The 22,402-nt window shown below is 35.6% G+C and overlaps 1 protein-coding gene across 2 annotated transcripts in view; it reads left to right on the top strand.

The window, feature by feature from the left end:
* The window catches only part of usp43b (ubiquitin specific peptidase 43b), a 99,629-nt gene that overhangs the window by 21,470 nt on the left and 55,757 nt on the right, over nt 1–22,402 (top strand). For both annotated transcript variants that reach the window (XM_067381511.1, XM_067381510.1), the window contains exon 3: nt 15,050–15,159. In XM_067381511.1, coding sequence (XP_067237612.1) covers nt 15,050–15,159 — 110 coding nt within the window. The remainder of the gene's footprint in view (nt 1–15,049; nt 15,160–22,402) is intronic.

Consider the following 22,402-nt stretch of genomic DNA (forward strand, 5'->3'; position numbering starts at 1 on the left):
CCCCGGTAAGCCCAGAGTATGAAGTCCCAACTCGGCTTGGCTCCCGAGTTATGTCTGGTTATACATAAGGAACTTTAGGACACACTTCCAGCTTGACTCCAGCTACAACTCAAGAATAAAGGATAAATATATATTGATGTTTTACTTCTTTAAAATCAATACATTTTTATATTTTGTGAATCAACCATGATGCGGGCTTATTTGGAACACATGTGGGCTTAAATTGAGCCCATGTCAGACTTCTGACTTTATTCATAAAAAGTCTTAATTTTATATTCTAAAATGTACATTAACTAATTAATACATTTTCAAATGAGAGAGAAAGCTTGCATTTTGACAAATTATTTTCCTTATAAACCATGTCAATGTATATGAATAATTCATAAACTTAGATTTTAGTGGGCTTAATGGGCACACTTACCCTATATTTTGCTACATATAAAGGTATTTTAAAGATTTTGAAGTGTCAAAAGTTCATTTGGTTTACTCATCACAAGTCCAATGCAGCCATTTCATTTGTGATTAAAACAATTTAAAATGTAATAAATGTATACATTTTTTATTATTGCATGATTATATAACATCATATATCAACATAGTGGAACATGGTATTAAAATTCCGGAAAAATTAATTTCATTGATGTCATTCAGAGTAAACAATGGACAAAAAAAAAATTAATCATTCATATAAAGACTCTTTATATGATCATAGAGGGTCAATCTCTCTTTGAACGTGGTCTTGCAAGTCTTGAATTACAGTAGGCTATGTATAGAGTGATACAGCATCATCCTTCAAGCAAAAAGACTAGTTCTTTACCAGAGGAAGGTGGATATCATTTATGGTTTAAATAGTGTTTAGATCGTGTAATTAGATTCAACTGGTGCACATGAAAACACTTTTGAATTAGTATAAACACTAACTCTGCTCAGTCAGCATTTCTTCTCTGACACTAGTCTTTCCATCATTCTCTTGCTTACACTCTGACTGAACAACACTAACATTAGCAAGGCAAACATCCAAAGCTCCAGACACATCATTTAACAACGGTCTCTGACAGACTGGCAGGACATAATTATTTTAAATACAAACAGAACCACGCACCTAGATTAACTAATTAGTTTTTCTATTTCCTCGTGGAATTGCGCAGAAAAAAAGTTTGTAAGAAATCTGTAAGAAATGCAAACAATAGTGATATGGCACATACAGCGCCCCCTTTATTTGGACACTTAAACTACAAAATGTCAGAATGTCATAAAACAAATATCATAAAATATAAAAACCAATGAGAGATGCACAATATTAATACGTACTACTGGGTGTACAGTAATATATAAGAAAGTGCTATATAAATGCCTCATTCATATTGTCTTTATCATTAAAAAAATCCTAATCATTTAGTTTGTCAAGTGCGCATATGCTATATCTTTCTTTAAAATAAATGCTACTTGGTTTAATATTTTGTTAATTCCATTTCCATTTATTCATATAATCAGAAAAAGACAAATAGAATAAGAAAGTGCTAGTATTAATTAGTCAGGTGCTGACGAAAAAGATTTGTCTTTAGACATTTAAAAAAAAAAAAAAGGCCAAATAGAGATAGGCAGGTCGTTCTACCAGCTTGGAACAGTCCAGGTAATGGTCCATGAGAGTGATTTCGTGCCTCTTTGGGATGGTACCACGAGGCGTCGTTCACTTGCAGAATGCAAGCTTCTGGAGGGAGCATAGGTCTGAACAAGTGAGTTTAGGTACTTTGGTGCAGAGTCATCCACACAGCAGTGATAGGAAAAGACATGTTTCTGGATGGCAGATCCTAATGATGACATGTAGATGGAAAAGAGAAGTGGTCCAAGCACTGAGCCCTGAGGCACCCCAGTAGCAAGAAGTTGTGACTTAAAAACCTCCCCTCTCAAAGACACTCTGAAGGACCTACCTGAGAGGTAAGATTTGAGCCATTAAAGTGATGTTAAAGGTGCCATCGAACGTATTTTTACAAGATGTAATATAAGTCTTAAGGTGTCCTCTGAATGTGTCTGTGAAGTTTCAGCTCAAAATACTCCATAGATTTTTTTAATTAATTTTTTTAACTGCCTATTTTGGGGCATAATTAGAAATGCGCCGATTCAGGCTGCAGCCCCTTTAAATCGCGTGCTCTCCGCCCCCTCCCGAGCTCTCGACTCTATCACTGCATAAACAAAGTTCACACAGCTAATATGACCCTCAAAATGGATATTTACAAAGTGTTCATCATGCATCATGTCTAATCGTGTGAGTATGTTATTTATTTGGAAGTTTACATTTGATTCTGAATGAGTTTGATGGTGCTCCGTGGCTAACAGGCTAAAGCTAACATTACACACTGTTGGAGAGATTTATAAAGAATGAAGTTGTGTTTATGAATTATACAGACTGCAAGTGTTTAAAAAATTAAAATAATGACATGACTCTGATCTCTGTGAATACAGTAAGAAACGATGGTAACTTTAACCACATTCAACAGTACATTAGCAACATGCTAACAAAACATTTAGAAAGACAATTTACAAATATCACTAAAAATGTCATGTAATCATGGATCATGTCAGTTATTATTGCTCCATCTGCCATTTTTCACTATTGTTCTTGCTTGCTTACCTAGTCTGATGATTCAGCTGTGCACAGATCCAGACGTTAATACTGCCTGCCCTTGTGTGATGCCTCGATCATGGGCTGGCATATGCAAATATTGGGGTCATACATATTAATGATCCCGACTGTTACATAACAGTCGGTGTTATGTTGAGATTTGCATGTTCTTCTGAGGTCTTTTAAACAAATGAGATTTATATAAGAAGGAGGAAACAATGGAGTTTGAGACTCACTGTATGTCATTTCCATGTACTGAACACTTGCTATTCAACTATGCCGAGGTAAATTCAATTTTCAATTCGATGGCACCTTTAATGCAATTCCATTCATGCATTAAGTATGGCCTAAGTTTCCAAATAGTTTTTAGTGACACTGCTTTAGATTTACTCCATTACTCACTAGTTATTCCTTGTAGAATTGCCTAGACCAGGGGTACTCAAGTTCAGAGGCCAAGAGGGCCGCATTTCAACCAAATGAAACGCAAAGGGCCACAAGTTATAACTTGGATCGTAAGACTTTTTAGGCCTACTTAAGACAATATTTGAAGAGTTTCGTTGCAAAACGAGATAAATCCGTTTTTAACATTTTTGTCAAAACATGTTTATTATTATGTTATCATGTTATTATTTTGTTTTATGGTGCTACTTAGCTGTATTTTTTTAAGTTATGAAGGTTTAAATCAAAACAAACCAACTGCAGTTGAATTGATATTAATTGGAATGCACAACCAAAAAACAAGATTTTTGAAAAATTAAAAAAATGGATTTATCTCGTTTTGCAACGAAACTCTTCATTTGTAGTTTTACTGTTTATTTACTAAAAGTGCAGTTTATTATCTAGCTAAGTCTTAATAGTATGGTGTCCTTTTTAAAGTGTCACTTAACATGATGAATGGCATTTAAAAAAAGGATTAATAGCTTGTCTTGCTGTATTCTTAATGTACAAATGCATAAAGAAAAACAAGAACTGATGAAAAGAAATCCTTATTCATTCTTTATTATCCTTATTTCATTTCTATTCACAAGAAATTTAAGGTCTGGCTGTTCACTGGCTGATAAGAGTTTGTCCGTAAAACGAAAACATTGCACTTTTTTTATAGTCTTTTTATACTCCATTGCACCTTTTTAACACTTTTTATAGCACCTATTTATACTCAGAGAATAAACGTTTTATTATTTATATTATTATTACCTTTTAATTTGGTAAGAATCCAAAAATCATTTTTTTCTTTTTTTTTAATGTTCAATCACAATCTCATGAATTATCTAACTATAACCAACGTTGTAAACATGATAAATCAGATATTCTCCGTGAGCTCAATGATGTGATGACAGATCTGTAATGGGAGAGCTGCTTGCTTTCTGTTTATAACACATTGACATTAAGAATAAAAGGTTTGTTTTTCATGATGCTCGGCAACTTACACATTGCAAAGTTTGAGGAATGTCAACTGCATTTCATCATGGAAAAATAAGGTTACTTTGTTTTTTACTTGCGCGCACAGTCTCGAGCCTTTGGTGGCGTTCACGAACACAAAGTGCTCGACACATGCGCACTAGAGAGATTCATGCTTGTCTAGTCTTTTTCGCTCAAATAGTTACAATAAAATGTCTTTGTACTTGTTTAAATTAGAGTTGCTGGTATCTTTTATCCCCTCAAACGAGCGCTCTTCAACACGGTCGGCTATTGTGTTTGTTGTTACCATAGGGTTGTTACTCTTGTTCCGTCTTATCCGTTTCTTTTCAGACTGAAACAACAGCCCGTTTCAGTGCTGACACCTTGTGGACAAACTAAATTAGTGCAAAAACTATTCAATGCGCGCGTGCAAAGTGCCTTCAGTTTATATTGTTCTTTGCGGTTAGAAAAACTGTGCTGCGCGTGTAGCCTACACCATACGCGTTCTCTGCTGATGATTACAGTGTCACGCGCACTGTACGCCTACCCTTGTGTATGTGTAAAAAAAAAAAAGAAATAATATTCACGCTAATTTTGGACGCAAATTATAATAAATATACATTTATATATAGCATGATGCGGGCCACAAATTTAATGCTGACGGGCCGCCTGTTGAATACCCCTGGCCTAGACTATTTTACAAGCTTTCTATTGTAAGATCAGTGTGGTAATAGAGTCAATGAGAGCGATCTCCCGTTGGTCATAAGTAGAGGTGCCATTGTTCATCCCTTTTTTCCCTCTCCATCTTTTAAAAGGGGGGATATTTTTAGTTTGGAGCCCAGCAGGTAGTCTTTCTCTGAGGAGTGGGAGGTCCATTATTCATTAATGCTTCCGGTGTACGTGTGGGGTGGGCATGTGTGTGTTTCTATGTTTAACACTAGAAGTCCCAGAGATTTGTAACCCTCCTTTAGCCAAGTGGATGCTAACTGGCTAGTCTTTTGGCTATCATTAGCATCAATTCATGTGTAAATATGGTCATTACCTGAGCAATCTGCAGGGGGGTAGGGGGTGTGTGTGTGTGTGTGAATGGTTGCTGGTGGCTTGTTTGTATGTGTGGGGGAGGGAGGGCTGCTAAAAGCAGAGAACTTGATTGACCATGGGCCGGTTTCAGAAAGGAGGCACTGCAAAAAATGCTGTTCTTACTTAGAATTTTTGTCTTGTTTTTAGTCTTAAGTTCTTAAATCAAGAAGCATTTTCTTGACAAGTACAAATTATTTCCTTGTTTTCAGGAGAAATAAATCAAAATTGAGTACTTTTTTCCTTAAAACAAGCAAAATAATCTGCCAATGGGGTAAGCAAAATAATCTTAGTCCAAACTGAAAACAAGATTATATAGCTTATTCTTGGTTTGAAATAAGATTATTTTGCTTACAACATTGGCAGATTATTTTGCTTGTTTTAAGGAAAGACTTACTTAATTTTGACTTATTTTTCCTGAAAACAAGAAAATAATTTTTACTTGTCAAGAAAATGCATCTTGATTTAAGAACTTATTATAAGATATTTTGACTAGAAACGAGACAAAAAATCTAAGTAAGAACAGCATTTTTTGCAGTGGGTTAAGTGAAAACTCTGAGTATGTTAACCCTGAAATGAGGGAGTGCAAGTGATGTTTAAAAAGTTAACTCACTCATTCACACTGCAAAAATGCTTTTCATACTAAGTATTTTTTTATCCTATTTCAAGTAAATTTAAAAAAAAAATCTTAAATCAAGATGGATTTTCTATATGAGAAAATTATATATGATATTTAGTCTTGTTTCCTGGGGGGATCTAAATTAAGTGCATTTTACTTAAGTAAAATGATCAATATCTGCCAGTGTGGTAATAAAAATAATGTTAATGCAAACGGAAAGTGTTGGAGTGTCTACCCAGGTGAAAAAAAAAGTGCAATAAAATACACTTTATTTTAGTACACTTTTACACTTCCATAATGTTCAGTGCTCTATTTCCGTGCACTTATTTTGTACTTAATATACTAAAAGCTCTTCTTTAGTACTTCTTAAGATAATCTTAAGAACATCTAAGTGTACTCAACTGTGCTATTTTGAGACACCATGAATTTGAACTAAAATGTGCTTTTAACATACTATCTCTGTATAGAAAAATGTATTTAGTTACCACTTGTAGTACACTTGAACCCATCTTTCAAACACTTTTAAAAATGGACTTATGATGTATTTCAAATATAAGATTAATATATAATGAATATATACAAAATGTATTTATAATATATTGCCAGGCAGTGCCAGGATTGTGAGTGATTGCTGGAATGTACTCACTCACTTTTTAATATTATTGTACAAATGGTTGGTTTCTTTATTTTATTTTGTACTATTTTTATCAATAGATCTCAGCAACAAAGGAAAAAAAAACATGTGTGTTGATTTCTCCCTAAGATGGCAAAGTGAAACACAAGTTTCCTTGAAGTGGCTCAGCATGGCCCCACATTGTTTACATAACAAAAGCAACTGTTCACAGCTGATTAAGGATATTAGCCTAAAGCCTTCCAGCCATTCGGCTGTCCTGCGGGTTTTATAGGTAGAAAAGCCAAATGGCTGCTCTCTGGGACTTCTAGTGTTAAGTGATTTAAAAGGCTCTTTTTGCTTATCTGGGCCATGCTGTGTTGCGGCCACTACAACAGATGCACTGAATCTATCCCTCCACAAGGTACACATCCATCTGTCTGATCAGGGTTGTGAATTATTCATCTTAATACCATTACTGTGACAGCATGCATTGCCTGACTATACTTTTAAGGTAGTTTTCAAACATAATCTTCACAGCAAAGTTTCTTCTTCAAATATTTGATGGTTATGACTGAGACACTTAAGACTGAAGAAGGATGAAAGACTGGACATAAACCCCACTGATAATGTTTCACAGGGACTGATTTAGGAAGCTCAGCCAGATTTACCCTGGCAGAGAATAGAAATTAATGATTATTAGAACAAATGATGAGTGTAAAAACTGCCTGCTTCACCTATTTGCTAATTTAAAACATAATTTCTCCTATTCATTTTTAATGTCGCAGTGCTTTAATTAAAAGGGGATCTGTGCAAGCTTGCAGAAACGCATGTACTCCATATGCTAATGATTGCAGAACAAATCTACAGACTGGCCTTGTTTAAATTTCTCAGGCCGGCCCACACGTTGCCCCCGTTAACTGCATCTCCCTTGCAATAAGACTTTAAAAGAGTAGTTCAGCCAAAAATGAACATGTGCCATTTTTCATGGGGCTGTCAAGCTCCAAAATGACAAAAAGCAACACGAAAATAGTCCACATGACTTGTACGCTATATTCCGATTCTTCTAAAGGGGAACTGAAACAAAAACTAAAATTAAAGTAAGTTTGATAATCAATGCCAAATAATTTGAGCTCACCTTGTGAAATCCCTTTCAAACCAAGCAGCTTTCTTTTGGTTAATGCAGCAAATTCATGTAACCAACTTGAACTCGCTTGAGAATATTCACTAAACGACACTAAGGGCGTTCAGTGCTTCCCACAGGTTTGAAATATACTTGTGGTGGTAGCTGGGTGGAAAATCCTCCTATTACCCACAACACAAAAATGGATTACAACATGTGACAAACAATAAATAATGTGTGATTTTTAACAATATTTAGATTTTTATAAGACTTATTGACAAACAAACAAAAAAAAACATAAATATATATATTAATATATATATATATATATATATATATATATATATATATATATGTATGTAAGCCCAGGACTTGATTTTGTCCATTGGGAATTGATTGGAACATTGGAAGTAAGTTTGATTAAAGATGACAAGCGTACATTAATAAAAATAATGATGTGCATGGATAAATAATTTATAAAAAGCACTGCAATATTCCATAAAAAATATGAATTTAATAGGTTAGGAGAAGTGCTCCTCTTCCTGGTCAGGAAAAGGTTAAAGATGAAGCTGTCTTAAACAGTCACTTAAAGGCTCCAGATGCAACACATCAAAGTGCTGCCCAATCTGCCATTTTCAAACAACACCTTTGGCACCGGGTACATTTGGCCTTGTTTCAAGCAGCTTGTGCTCTCTGACTCCAATTGGTCCAGTTCACTCATCTACTACCACCTCTATTCAAAACAAGGGCCACATTGGGTCAACCAAACCCTTTGATGTTGGTCTCCTTCTTCCTGAAGCATTAACAATATAGTACTGGCAAGACAAAGATGCTTTAGGAAATCGATTTTTGGTTCCCCAAAGAACCTTTCAGTGAACAGTTATTAATAGAACCATTTTTTCTTAATGTAAAGAACTTTTATAAAACGAAAAAATATTTTTTTCCCCCACTATATAGAACCTTTTGTGGAATAGAAAGGTTCTATGGATGTTGAAGTTTCTTCATGAAACCATTGATGCAAATAAAGAAACTTTATTTTTAAGAGTGTGTAATTTAAAAATGCTAACTTTCTAAATCCAATGCAATCCAATTAACACTGGCAGTTTATAAAGTCAACTGTAAAATGGTTTGTATAGGTCATTGACCAGTGATAGTTTTATGATTAAAGGGGACCTATTATGCCCCATTTTACAAGATGTAAAATAAGTCTCTGATGTCCCCAGAGTGTGTATGTTAAGTTTTAGCTCAAAATACCCCACAGATAATTTTTATAGCATGTTAAAATTGCCACTTTTTGGGGTTGAGCAAAAATGCGCCGTTTCAGTGTGTGCCCTTTAAATGCAAATTAGCTGCTGCTCTCGGCCTAAGAGGGCGGAGTTTCCAGAACTGATTCTCTGGTGTCAGGATTCAGTCAGGACGCACAAATATATGCTTTATGGAGATAAAACAGGTAGTTCAGTTACGGTTGTAACTTAGATTGTCTTCTTGTTTTTATCCACTATATTAGTACAAGCCTGTTGTACCGGACCCTGTTCGACTTTACTAATCAGTTTTATAATGTTTATTGTACTTCACACAAAATATGAAGCGTCTCTTTTTCACTTATCCATAAACTCTCTCCCTTGCATTATCATCAACATACACAGCGAATTACACAGAAACACTCAATACAACTAACAGTAAACAAATATATAGAGACGTTACGCCTTTTCGGGTGGTGCTTAATAAACTGGTACACTTTATATCCGTAAATCAACTTCGATTAACTGTAATAAAGTGCTCTCACCTTCATAACTCCTGTATCCAGTATCACTCTGGAGACTGTAAGCTGGATCACGAACAGTTTACTGATCTATTCTTGAGTAAAATTTTTTTAGCTCAACCTCTGTTTTGTATTGTCCCATTGTATTGACATTTGTTCACAAAGCATGTTACATTACTAGGAACCTGCAAACGGCTTGTTCTGAGACACTGCTTATGATTTATGGGGATTAAAAAAAGGAGTGGTTGGATTTTTATCATTAAAGGGTGGTTATGTACACACACTGCCAACACCCATTTATACCACACTGCCAACACCATGCAAAAGTGAATTTTGCATAATAGGGCCCCTTTAATGATAAGGGAATAAACGATACATTAGTTTCTACTTTTGTACAATTTATTCAATGATTTACCAGCAACAACATCATTGAATTATCTTAAACTGTGGGCTTTTTTCAGTGATTATCTGTGATTATTTTGATAGCATTATTGCTATAATTCAGTCATCGATTTACACATTCTTGAACAATAGGTTCTCTCTTTCCAGCAGTATGGTGTGGTACTTAAGTTACTATCAAGAGACACATTCCCCACTAAGGGTCTGGGAGCATTTATCTTCTGAGACCTGAACACTCATTAACCAGGCTGAGGCAGGCAGAAGAATTTAGTGAAATGATAAGCCCACTTGTTGAATAACGGCCTGAAGTCTTTTCCTCCTTCTTGCCCTACACAGATAACAATGGAATGTGTGTCCGTACAGCAATGCATTTCATAGTGTTGTGCCTATGGGACTTAGTAGTAAGCTCTCAGTAGAAATCTCAAGGCTAAACACATCACTGGGGAAAAAACTTCTTGAGCTGCGTTCACACTACAAGTGACTTTATCGCTGCATGTCGCCAGTGGCTGGCGGTGAGGTCACTAGTGGGCATTCCAAATACTGGTTGCAATGTTCGTGAATGACATTCATGGATGTTACTCCATGTTGTAGACAACAAATCAGTTTTCTTGCCGCTACAAACAAACATTTTGGAAGGAAAAGACTAAATATAAATCAGATCATAAATAAAATAAGATCATAAAATATAAATCATAAAACATAAAATGCTCAATATTAATGATGAACAATGAATGCGGCTTTTTATCCGCAGCAAAAGTGCCGGACTATCTGGGTTCACAAAACCATTCAGACTCAGAGTCAGCATAGCAAGCACCACCATAAGTACCAAGAGACATACGTATCATAAATTATATGAAATTTGCTGACCACTAAAATTCATCTTCATCTTGCCACGACACACTACAGGATGTAACGACAGATCACGTTCGCTCCACTGACTTCACTTCTATTGGCTGTCGCTACCAAAAGTCGCTCTTAATTTGCATAAAGTTAAACATATCTCATCTTTGTTGCGTCATTGGACACGGCTACATCCTGGTGCCAGCGGTCACTGATGCTCATGTAACTGGTATCATGACATATCGGGTCCTCCCTCGAAATCGGGTCTCCGCAAACTGTCAGTTAATGTAACTGGTATCATGATATATCGGGTCCTCCCTCGAAATCGGGTCTCCGCAAACTGTCAGTTAATGATTATCCTAAGTAAATATATTAAATATATTAAAGTTATGGATAAGTTATTAAAATTATGGATTTTTGAAAATTACCTTTCATGTAGTGTGTTACATACTGTAGCTCTAAGTGAATGAAAACATCCTGCAAAGTTTTAAATCTGAAAGTGCACCGTATAGAAAGTTACTGTCTCTCAAAAGTAAGCGTCTACTCTCGAGTCAATTAAACGAGTCATTTGTAAAATTAATCCCAAGCCCTTTTGTTGTGACGTCACACTGAAACATTACCATATTGCTCGGCCACTTATTGCGTTTCGCAGACGCCAAGGAAAAATCATTTTTAATTCTGCTATTAAGATGTGGGTCCAATATTGTCTAAAAATGTGTCGATTGATGCAGCTTGTCTGTCTTATTACTTGGAGTAATAATCAAGGATGGAGCATGACTTTTGTTTAAAAAGTGTAATGCATTATCAGCTATTCACGCGGCTAACGTGGGAGTTCACAAGAATAGCTGTGGGCCCTATTCGCTCACATAAAGTAAAAGTTAAAGTTTTTTTATTATTACAATAGAGTGGAACTTTATCTGTATTGTAATAGGATTGTTAAGATGCTAGTCTACGCTAACTAGTTGAATTATTCTCTCTGTAAACAGTAAACACCTATTGTAATGTCATACATCAAACAATGATATAGCCATTTTTTACGTAGTCTGTGTACAAATCTGGCCTAAATGTTTATCTTATGTTAGAGGTTTTTAGCCTCGCTTGGCATTCTGATACAGTTCCCAAAGGTGCACCTACATAAAGTATAGTTTATTATAAATAATGCACACTAAGGTGACACTTGGTGACATAGAGAAACTTCCTACTCCAGTCGTGAATGGAATCAGTTTCTGGTTGATCAACTACTTCATCGTTGGACTCGGGCTCGAATTGATACGGTAAAATCGATGTTATTGAATAGACCTTTTTCACACTTCCGGGTTTTTGGCTTCCGGAATGAGCCACGCAGTGTAAAAGATTTTCCGGTTACAGTGATAGATAGCCTCGATCAGAACCAGTTCGGGAATCAAAGTCGTTTTACGAATTAAATGTCTTGAAAATGTTTGAACGGCCTTGGTGAATTATTGGTGAGACTACAGAGCTCGCATTAAGAGCTAAATTTAATAAATAATTTGAAGTGATGGCGGTTAAACTGGTTATATTCTTCGTGTATGTTTGGCGCGGCTGTGCATTATCGCGCTCCATGTGCTGTAAAGACAGTGTCTGTGTCTAAACGTGCATACTATGCGACATTATTAATATTCAGTACTATTTAGGGTGGATAGTATGCACATAATGAGATGTATAGAGTGTTTTTAGCGACGTGCTGGGGAAATGATCGACTGGTAGATCCCTTATCACACAAGCCTGATCCTCTGATTCGTGAAGCAGGACTGCTCGCACCATGATATTTCTGGATATAAACACTTCAGTCATCTCTCACTCATTTTCCTGTCATCATCATCTTAAAGTGTGTATTATACGCAGCATTGTTGTGCTATTGCAACATGCAAAGACTGATAGTTGTGTACAGTGTGGTTTTGGAAATTATGTCTTAGTTTAATCATTTTAATCGATCAGGATTAATGATAACATATGCTTGAATGTGGGATGTGATGCCATATGAGACATGCTATATATTTTTTAAAACGTAGCTATTAAACTCACGACAATATTATGTATCTCACGACTTTATATCCCACATTAAAGTATATATTGGGAGTTAATTTTTTTAATTACTAAATTATATAAATGTTCGTAGTACGTAATACGATCTGGGAAATTGCTGAATGCGTAGCTGCGTAGCCTTTGCTGTATGACAGCTGGTGATATAAATCCATCTTCCGGTAAATTCGATCAACGGTCTGAGTGGCTGTATAAGCTACAAACAAGTAGAAAATAATTTATTTGTAGATTATACAAAAGCTATTTGGAAAACAGACAAAACAGAAAAGGTAAGAAGCGATATTTGAGAAAAGAGCATATCAATGTAATAGCCGTAGACGCATAGCGGAACTAACTTTACCCTGCGTCACGTGATTTCCGATTCTTGTGAAAAAGGTCTATTGATAGCTGTCATTCAGTTATGGCAATGGGAGTGCGGTGCGTGCAGTAGACCAATCACAAAGGATTGGGCCATCTGACCTATCAGTGCAGTGTAGTCTCACGCAAAGGAGGGGATTAGAGAGACTGATTCTTTGAACTGCTTCTAACGAATCGTTTACAAGTAATTGAGAACAGAGGTGAAATTAAATGTATATTATGAGAAAACGAACTAATCGGGTATCTGTATACTATGCTAGTACATAAGCTTACTAATACAGACATAAATGGTCATTATAACATAGTTGAAACAGCATTTATCATAACATGATTTTGTAGCAATTGTAAACAGGCGCTAAATACCTATTAAAAGCAATTTGAACAGATGGGATCACGTAGGGTCCTAAAGGAGACCCAAGCCTTATGTTTCTGCCACAAAAACATTGTTTTTTTTTTGAATGAATTAACTTAATTATAATCTCATTTAGAGTGATGCACTAAACAAATAAATGTACGTTAAATTAAACTTTTAAAAATAGTATAGTATAAAAAATAAACTAGTCAAAAATATATGAACAGCAACATCTGGGAATCATTTTTTAGTCCATTCAAATGCAAGAACAGTTCCAACACACTGATTCACTAGAACACATCTGATTTTCCAATGCTATAAAAGAGAGGACCATTTAGGACACATATTCAATAGAATTAATCAAACTGTAGGTTGAACTGACTCACTAGAATGAATCAGACCATTAAGGATAAACTAATTCACTCACATTAACCAAAATAGAATTAATCAGATCATTTAAGATTGATCAGTTCACTAGAATTAATAATTCCAATGTAACATGAGAGAGAGGGGACAGTTTAGGATAGTACGATTGATTATGACTTTAGTTCTCTTGTATATAAAGCTACAGCTGCCATACAATGCAACAAGTAAGCAACACTAAAAAAAAAGTAATGTGTTACTTAAAAAGCTGTTACTGAACAATTAGCAGCACCATTACTTTTGGCTAGTTACTCGGTACCCAAACACTGCTCTCTCTTTTTTTTTTTTTTAGCACAAAAAAGTACTAGACCCAATGAACGGTAATTACGCCAATGAACCTCAAGCCTTTAGAAAGAGACAAGAGGATTTGTTCCTTTTTGTGCTCTGGAGTACCATTCTGCATGAAACTCAAGGCCCTAATTATTAGCAAAGTAGAATTAAGTAGACTAGTGCATAAAAAGAGCAAAACAGGTAGTGGTATTAAAAATAAGACTGGTTATTTAAGAGGAGGAGAAAAGGGAGAGATAAAGACCACATTTTCTTCTCAAGGGTCAAAGAAAGGAGGTGAATGAACCATATTACTCAAACTCTTGGGTGGTGTTAGCATTCACAAGTACAAGTAGACTTTCTCATCAGGATTTTTCTGTGTCTCTAGTTTCTTGCATGTAAAACCTCTTTTCAACCATAAATTCCAAAGCTTTCAGATTGTCAGTGAGGGGGCAGACATGACTCAGCTGACAGCGAGGAACTGTGGGGAGTGTCTTTCTCAAACATTTTGCCTTGCCAGACACCTTTAAAAGGAACCAACCAACTGAATCGAACTGCAAAGCTATGATAAGGACAATATGCTTCCAAGTTTGTTTGGTTTTTTTACTTAAGCTGCTAGTAAAAGTTTCTGAATATTTACAGATTCAAGTTTGACAAAGCCTTGACCTACTTGTTTATATAAAAAATGTAATATAAAAAGCTAAACCTACAGCTATGAAAAATAAAAAAAATGGTGGCCATCACTCTGCTTTCATCTCACGGTGAAACCAGCTGAAATGTTTTCCACTAGTTGTAGTATCTACACCTCTTTCTCTCTGTCTTTGTCTGACATAAAATCTTTTTAGATAAACTGTAGTATAGGCATACAGTCTAGTATCTCTTATCTTGTTTTGTGACCTTGAGAAGTGTTTATCAGCTCTTCCTGTGGTTTTATCCTCCCATCTTTCTTTTAGCTGTTGTCAAGTTCACTACTGCCAGTATAAAACTTGAAAACCGACTGAAAGAATGAGTGCACAATATTGGTTCACTCAGAGAGACAGAAGTCAGGTTGATATTCTCACAAGCACCTCCTGGAAAGATGGGGCCTTCTAGGTCACAGTATCTAAACGTCTATATGACCTTTTTGTTTTTGTTGCAGGGTCAAGAAGGGCATGATGAAAAGGCTGTCTCTGATACCCCGACCCCACCACAGACGCAGCCTGGTGTACATCACAGCTTTGTACAGGAGCACTTCCAGGCACAATACAAGTAAGTGTACTGCCAACACGCAACACATTTGGGGTTCTAAGAATTTTTTTGTTTGTTTGTTTTGAAATAAGTCTCTTATGCTCACCAAGGCTGCATTTAGTTGATTGGAGGGGGGAAAAATATTGTGATATCATAAAATATCGTGATTATTAAAATTTTAACTAATGAAATTGTATTTTATTCCAGTGATGACAAAGCTGAATTTTCAGCATCATTACTCCTGTCACTTGTATGCATCCTTGCTGAATAAATCAATTAATTAAAAAAAAAAAAAACTGACCTCAAATTTGAGTGTATATATGTTAAATGTATATAAATTACACAAATTTGGATTTTTCACAGCCTAATTGTGACCCTGGACCACAAACCAGTCATAAGTCGCACGTATATTTATGACATTGAATGTCAAAATTATCGATTTTTCTTTTATGCCAAAAATCATTAGGACATTAAATAAAGATCATGTTCCATGAAGATATTTAGTAAATTTCCTACCGTAAATATATCAAAAATGTATTTTTGTGAGTGGATGTGCTCTGCTAAGGACTTCATTTGGACAACTTTAAAGGTGATTTTCTCAATATTTAGATTTTTTTGCAACCTCAGGTTCCAGATTTTCAAATAGTTGTATCTCGGCCATATATATAACTATACATTAATGAGAAGCTTATTTATTCAGCTTTCAGATGATGTATAAATCTCAATTTAAAAAATTGACCCTTATGACTGGTTTTGTGGTCCAGGGTCACAATTTATTATGACTTAAGAGCAGTGATATTTGAAAGCCTATTAGAATATAGAATACATGTTTAAAAAAAAAAAATCTATATGTACTACTAATTTCCACTGGAATAAATTCATTTCTGTGAAAGTAGAGAGATTGTTGAAGAGGATTCTTAACTAGACAGTTTTTGTATCTATATACATTTTTTATATTTTATATCAAATCGAGAATCGATGTCCCAGCCCTACTATTTAGGGGTTAAAAAATACACAAAGATGTCCTTTTAAGGGTATACTGCGACAAGCTGTTGTACCCCTAAAGGTACAATTTTTGTACATTTTCTTTCTGATAGTGTTTAGAAAAAGATGACTTATGATGACAAGATGACAATTCCCAAGACCAAATTTCCAAATCTGACCCCCTCCACTTGCTATGACGTGAGATTAATCAGTTTATGTTAACTCCTGGGATACGGTTCCCTCTTTTCCCACAGTCCATCTAATCATCTGTGTTAACGAATATTGATAAAGCCAACAAATTTAGGATGCAGCATATGTCCAACTGCAGCAAGCTGTTCCTAGACAGAAGATCCAAGCAAACCATCACCATCAAGCAACTCAAATCTGGCCAGATGGCTTGGTTGTCCACAAGAGATCTCCATTTGAAGTCTCCATCAAAGAATCAAAGTCTTTGATTTAGTGGTCCATTTAAAGTTCTAAGACAAATACCTTCAGTCGGTTTCAACTAAAACCAACCTCACATTCAGACTGACTACAAGCCATATTTCTTTATGTAGTAACAAACTTTATCTAAAAATCAAAACTATGTAGGACACCATGTACTGTGGTCTCATATATTGAAACAGACTCAACATGTGACTAAACTATACAGTGCAGATTTGATTTATACGGTCTACCAAACCACTAAATGTCTGTTCAGTAAATTTACATTTATGCACTTGGCAGGCTTTTTATCCATTCCTAAGCAACTAAAATTGCATTCAAGGTATGCATTTTATTTGTTCATGCATTCCTTACAAATTGAACACATTACCATGGCATTGCTAGCGTCATGCTCTACTGGTCTGGTTGAGCAGCAGGATTGCACTATGCAACATATTGAAGATGCTTTTAAAATATTGCTAACCCAACCAGCCTGACACAACAACATTGACTCTACATCGAAACTGTTATTGAACTGAACTGATTTAACCCTGAAATGACTCAAGCTGATTAATGACAATATTGTCTTCTGTAGAGCAGTTTATAGCTAAACTGAACTCAGTTTATAATTGATGAACTTTACACAGTTATTGAACTGAACTGAATCAACACCGAACTGACTTGAGCTGAAAAAAATTAGACTATTTTCTTCTGTAGAGATGCTTTATAGCCATTTTTAATTTTTTATATTTAAAGTTTGTATCATTGATCATTATTTTCCTGTTGATTACTGTAAAGCTGATTTAAAACAATCTGTATTGTATAAATATCTATAGAAATAAAGATAACTTGACACAATGGTGTGAGTTTGGGGACTATTTGCTGGGCCGACCAGTAGAAGATGAGTTTTTGGGAAACCTGTTCATTATTTTTGCAATTCTTTTTGGTGAACACTAATGCCCCAGAAACAACACAATTCAGTTTTATTTTACACAATTCAGTCATTTTATTATGTTTCAGTTGATATAGCTTTGGTCTGCATTGAAACTACCCAATTCAGTTCCCTTTCAGTCGGTCACATTCGAAGTACAGAGTAACCAAATGGACCTTCACACATAATGATTTTTTCAGAATTTTTGTCTTTCATTGGTCAACCAAAAAGATATGGTGCGTTCTCTTTGTCCTCGGAAATGGGAAAGTCAGTCTTTTCAGTCTTTTTACACCCTTTATTTATAATATAATATATTGTGAGAGTATGAATCACATTCTAAAGCCTAGAGAGTTCGGATTTCCTCTCAATCTTCTTCTCGCTCAAGTGGGTGAAATGCAGTTAGCAGATGCAGTTCACTGCAGTTCTCCACTGACATGCGTCTCAACAGTTTATGCCACTCATCCAGCATTGCTTAAGCTGTTACCTGTGTTTTCACTGTCATTTTGAGACTTCAATACATTACTTTATCCTTCTCTTTTGGCATCCACATCTCTTTTTTTCCCACCCTCCATCTGCTGCTAGCTGGTTAATTTGTTCATTTTACATAAATTTTATGATGAATCACTGACATGAGTAGAAAATTACTGTTTATCATCAACCAACTGCTGACAAAAAAGTTCTGCACAAACACCTGGCCTGCAGTCCAGACATCAGCAAGCCTGAGCACGCAAACACACAAATATCATACATGGACGGCTCAACACAGACATAAAAACACTGATTAAATGTGTGACGCAGTCTGAACCTCTTGTTCATGAGAACTGTAATTAGTTTTGAAAATGACAGCACACTAGACATCTGCTCCTAAATGAAGTAACTTGTGTTTTTTGCTGTACTTTTAAATCAATAGTGAAATATCTGCCATTTCATAATCATTCTTAAAAATAATGGTTCCAAAAGTGGGTTTTCGCAGCGATGCCATAGAAGAACCATTTTTGGTTCCTCAAAGAACCTTTCAGTGAACAGTTCTTAAAAGAACCATTATTTTTTCTTTTAATGTAAAAAATCTAAAGAACATGTTTCCACTGTAAAGAAGCTTTTGTGGAATAGAAAGGTTCCACCAATGATAAAAGGTTCTTAATGGAATCATGGATGCAACCTTTATGAAAGTGTGAAGGCCAAGTTTTTGGTTTTTATCTCCCTTTTATCTCGATGGAAAAAAAAAATGGGAAAAAAACTTCCAGAACCAAGGCCGGTGTAGAAAATAAGCAGGCACTGTTGCACTAGGTCCACAGCAGTGGTCTCCAACACTGGTCCTGGAGTACCCCCAACATTGCACACTGTGTCCCAATTCAAAGGCCACACCTTCGAAGTCCACAAAGGTAGGACTGAGCACAGCACCAGTGATAACCGGTAATTACAAGCAAGTTCAGGCCAAACCGTCTCTTTCTGATGCTAGTTAGGTGGTACAGTATCATCGCATAGTCACTTTTATTCCGAGGCCTAGAGGTACGCCTTAGGTTCTGAGCGTTTGTGGAAGAAATTACTGAAAGAGCTTCAGTTGTAGCACAGCATTAGAGAACGTTTTAAAAGTCACAGAATCATTGCGCTGTATACAACGACAGGCCCTGTGTGGAATTTAAATGACTCCCACTCAAGTGGCCTTCATACTAATGCAGATCATGGCGCGAACGTTATTCACATCAGCGTCTTCCAAATATTTAGTTAGCTCCTTCTGTTGTCTGGATACCAGTAAATATTGAGCTTATGAGGGAGAAAGATTATTTCAGAAGAGTGTATTTGCTTATTTGTTTGCACTAATAATCTGATCCTAATTTGTCAATATTACAGTATGATATGATATTAATACTAAAATTTGCCACAGCACAAGACACTAGGTATTGCATCACACAATGTGACTGACTCAAACCGACCCTTCAGTATAGCAGGAAACACTTTAAACATCTCTTTCTTGGCTCATTCTACCTTAAAAAAAAAAAAAAAATCTACTGAATAAAAAATTTTTGTTTGAAAAAATTAACAATAGTAAAAAAAAGAAAAGAGAAAAATCTGTAAAACAACAGTATCAAATATTGAAGTCATCAGTGTCATAACATAATATGAATAAATTAAAAAAGTTTTTTTTTTTTTTTTTTTTTTTATAAATCTACCAGTATATGTGTGAGCTCCTCTCCTTGTTGAACTTTTGTAGGCTATAAAAAAAGTATAATAAAATAAATAATATAATAAAATACAACATCATAGAATTAAATGTTATTTTTCCAAGACGACAACTACTGTAGAATACACCTACACGTAATGGTCACCTAACAACGTATGCTAAAAAGTTATGAGATCTGTAAGCACTGCATAACACTTATTTTTCAACCTTTTACAAATTAAAAAATAGGCTATTTACTGTTTAGGCCATACTATATACTGTACAGTAAGAGTACTCTAGTATTCAATTTCAAAGATTGCCATATGGTTATAAGGTGGCAAATAATCAGCAAGAACAAAAGGTGAAGGAAGACCCAACTTACCAAAGAAGGTAAATAAACATGAGCACCAAACTCCAATAGTCCTACTAACTACTGTACATGTAATCCAAAAGACAATCCATGAACAAGAATGGGAATTCCATACACACAGGTATTAAACTAAGAAATAAACATTCTTGATGTATCAGTCCAATGCAAATAATTCAATTCAATTCACATTTATTTGTATAGCGCTTTTCACGATACATATCGTTTCAAAGCAGTTTTACAGAGAATGCATGTCAACATTACAAATAACACTTAACAAAGAAGACAATTAAAGACTGTAAAGGTGTATTCATTTTCATATAGATTAGCGTGCCCCCTGCTGGGTAGGTGGAGTTATTATCGGGTTGATTTAATTTTTTTAAATTTTAACTTTATTCACGAGTCGAAGATTAAAACAGGGCCCGATTTGGCAAAGGATGACATTTCCTTTTTTGAAAATGACAAAAAAAAATACATCCCCTCTGTTACCACCTTCCCTCCTTACCATGCCCATTAGTTTAGCAGTGTTGTGTATTATGTAAAACTTAGCATGCGGATGAAAAATGTGTTGTAATTTATTTAAAATGAACTAATTATAAATTTCAGCAAGTGGCAAATCAGAACTTTGTAATATAACTTTGTAGAATATTGTAACGAGCTGCGCACAAAGTCTATCAAGCTTTCAAGAGGTTCAAGCGCATTGGCGTTATTATGTTTGTGTGTGTGTGTGTGTGTGTGTGTGTGTGTGTGTGTGTGTGTGTGTGTGTGTGTGTGTGTGTGTGTGTGTGTGTGTGTGTGTGTGTGTGTGTGTGTGTGTGTGAGAGAGAGAGAGAGAGAGAGTCTGGTGCTCAGTTACAATAAAACAATCATATAAAATAATTTGATGATGAATAATGCCTATGCAGATTTTTATTGTACTCTTTAATCCTCCCCATGAAGCCAAATCTGAGCAACAGGTTCCTGGCTATGAACCACTGTGGAAAATATTGTGATGTAGCATTATGTATGGGGGAAGCTGTAATAAAATAAAAATGTTTAAAATTTGACCAATAGAAAAAAACAATAGACCCTAATTAGACCCCCAAAAGAGGAAAAAGAAATACTTGACCACACCATCCTGACCACTCGTTTAAAGCATCACAAATTGTTCTCTTTTGCTGAATGTGATAATGGTAGATGCACATTGTAAATTCTCTTTGCTTGTCTATATGTGTTGTTAGTGTCTTGAGATGAATAAGCCATTGTTTGATGACCTCTTTTGTCTCAGAAATTTATTATCATAGGCCACTTTGCATTAATTAAGCAGATTTGCATATTCTCCATCTGTAATGGAGCTCTCAGTTATTTTGAGACATCCCTGCGGTTCTAGGAAAACTGTTGTGAACTGGTACAGTAAGTTCTGTTTAGAAGATGGGTAAATAGCGTTGGGAAACCATGAACAGATTCTTTTTCAGGCCCAGAAAAAAATATCAACAACAGCAAAAAAAAGTTTGGTTACGTATTTCCAATCTGTGTAAAAAATCTTTTGTGCCAATGTAAACGCAGCCTATGACGAAAAATACAGCGACCTATTCCCGATTGAATGCTAAGGAGGCAAATGTTTTTAGTGAATCAAAAACTTACAGTGACAATTATAGTTTGATTCCCATTCGAAAAGCTCTTGTGAGCCAGATCTTTTAGTGAATCAAAAACATACAGAGCAACCATTATAGTTTGATTCCGGGTCAAATGCTTCTTGCTTCTTCTTTTTAAAGAATCAGACGGTGCTTCTCAAATGGAAGGTTTCGCCCTAGCAAGGCTGCATAACTCGGTTGTCATGTCATCAAGCACCGCTGAAGTTTGATTCCTGAGCAAAATCTTATGAATCTGTTTTCTTTAGTAAATTATACATCCCGAAATGTAACACAGATCCACTGGAGGCAAGTTGCTTAGAGGACCCAAGTGCAGTTTATTTAACTTAAGCAAATACAACATAAACAATGACATGGCTTGGTTAAACTTGGCTAGAAATAAACATTAACATGATCAACCTTACCAACTGTGGTACATGGACAAATCTTACCCACAGTGGTACAGGGAACAATGCATGACAAAGACTGAGGCAAACATGAGGGCTTATGCTGCGTTCCAGGCAGGTTTTTGAGTCCGTAAGTCACGACTTTGTAGTGTTCCAGGAAAGTCACGCCAAACTGCGTAAAAGTGTAAACAAACCAACATGGCGGACCGTACGGGGCTTATGCTCATTAACAATTATTTCTATCGCCAAAGGTGCTTTCTCCTTGCTTATTTGAGGGAAACAGAGGAGGAAAATGGAGCATAAGGCAAGAGAAGCTGTTATACCTTTTATTTTACCATGTACTTGCATAAACACCGCATCCGTAGGGGCTGCCATTGTTGT

Source organism: Chanodichthys erythropterus, chromosome 3 (assembly GCF_024489055.1).
Source record: "Chanodichthys erythropterus isolate Z2021 chromosome 3, ASM2448905v1, whole genome shotgun sequence".
Taxonomy (NCBI): domain Eukaryota; kingdom Metazoa; phylum Chordata; class Actinopteri; order Cypriniformes; family Xenocyprididae; genus Chanodichthys; species Chanodichthys erythropterus.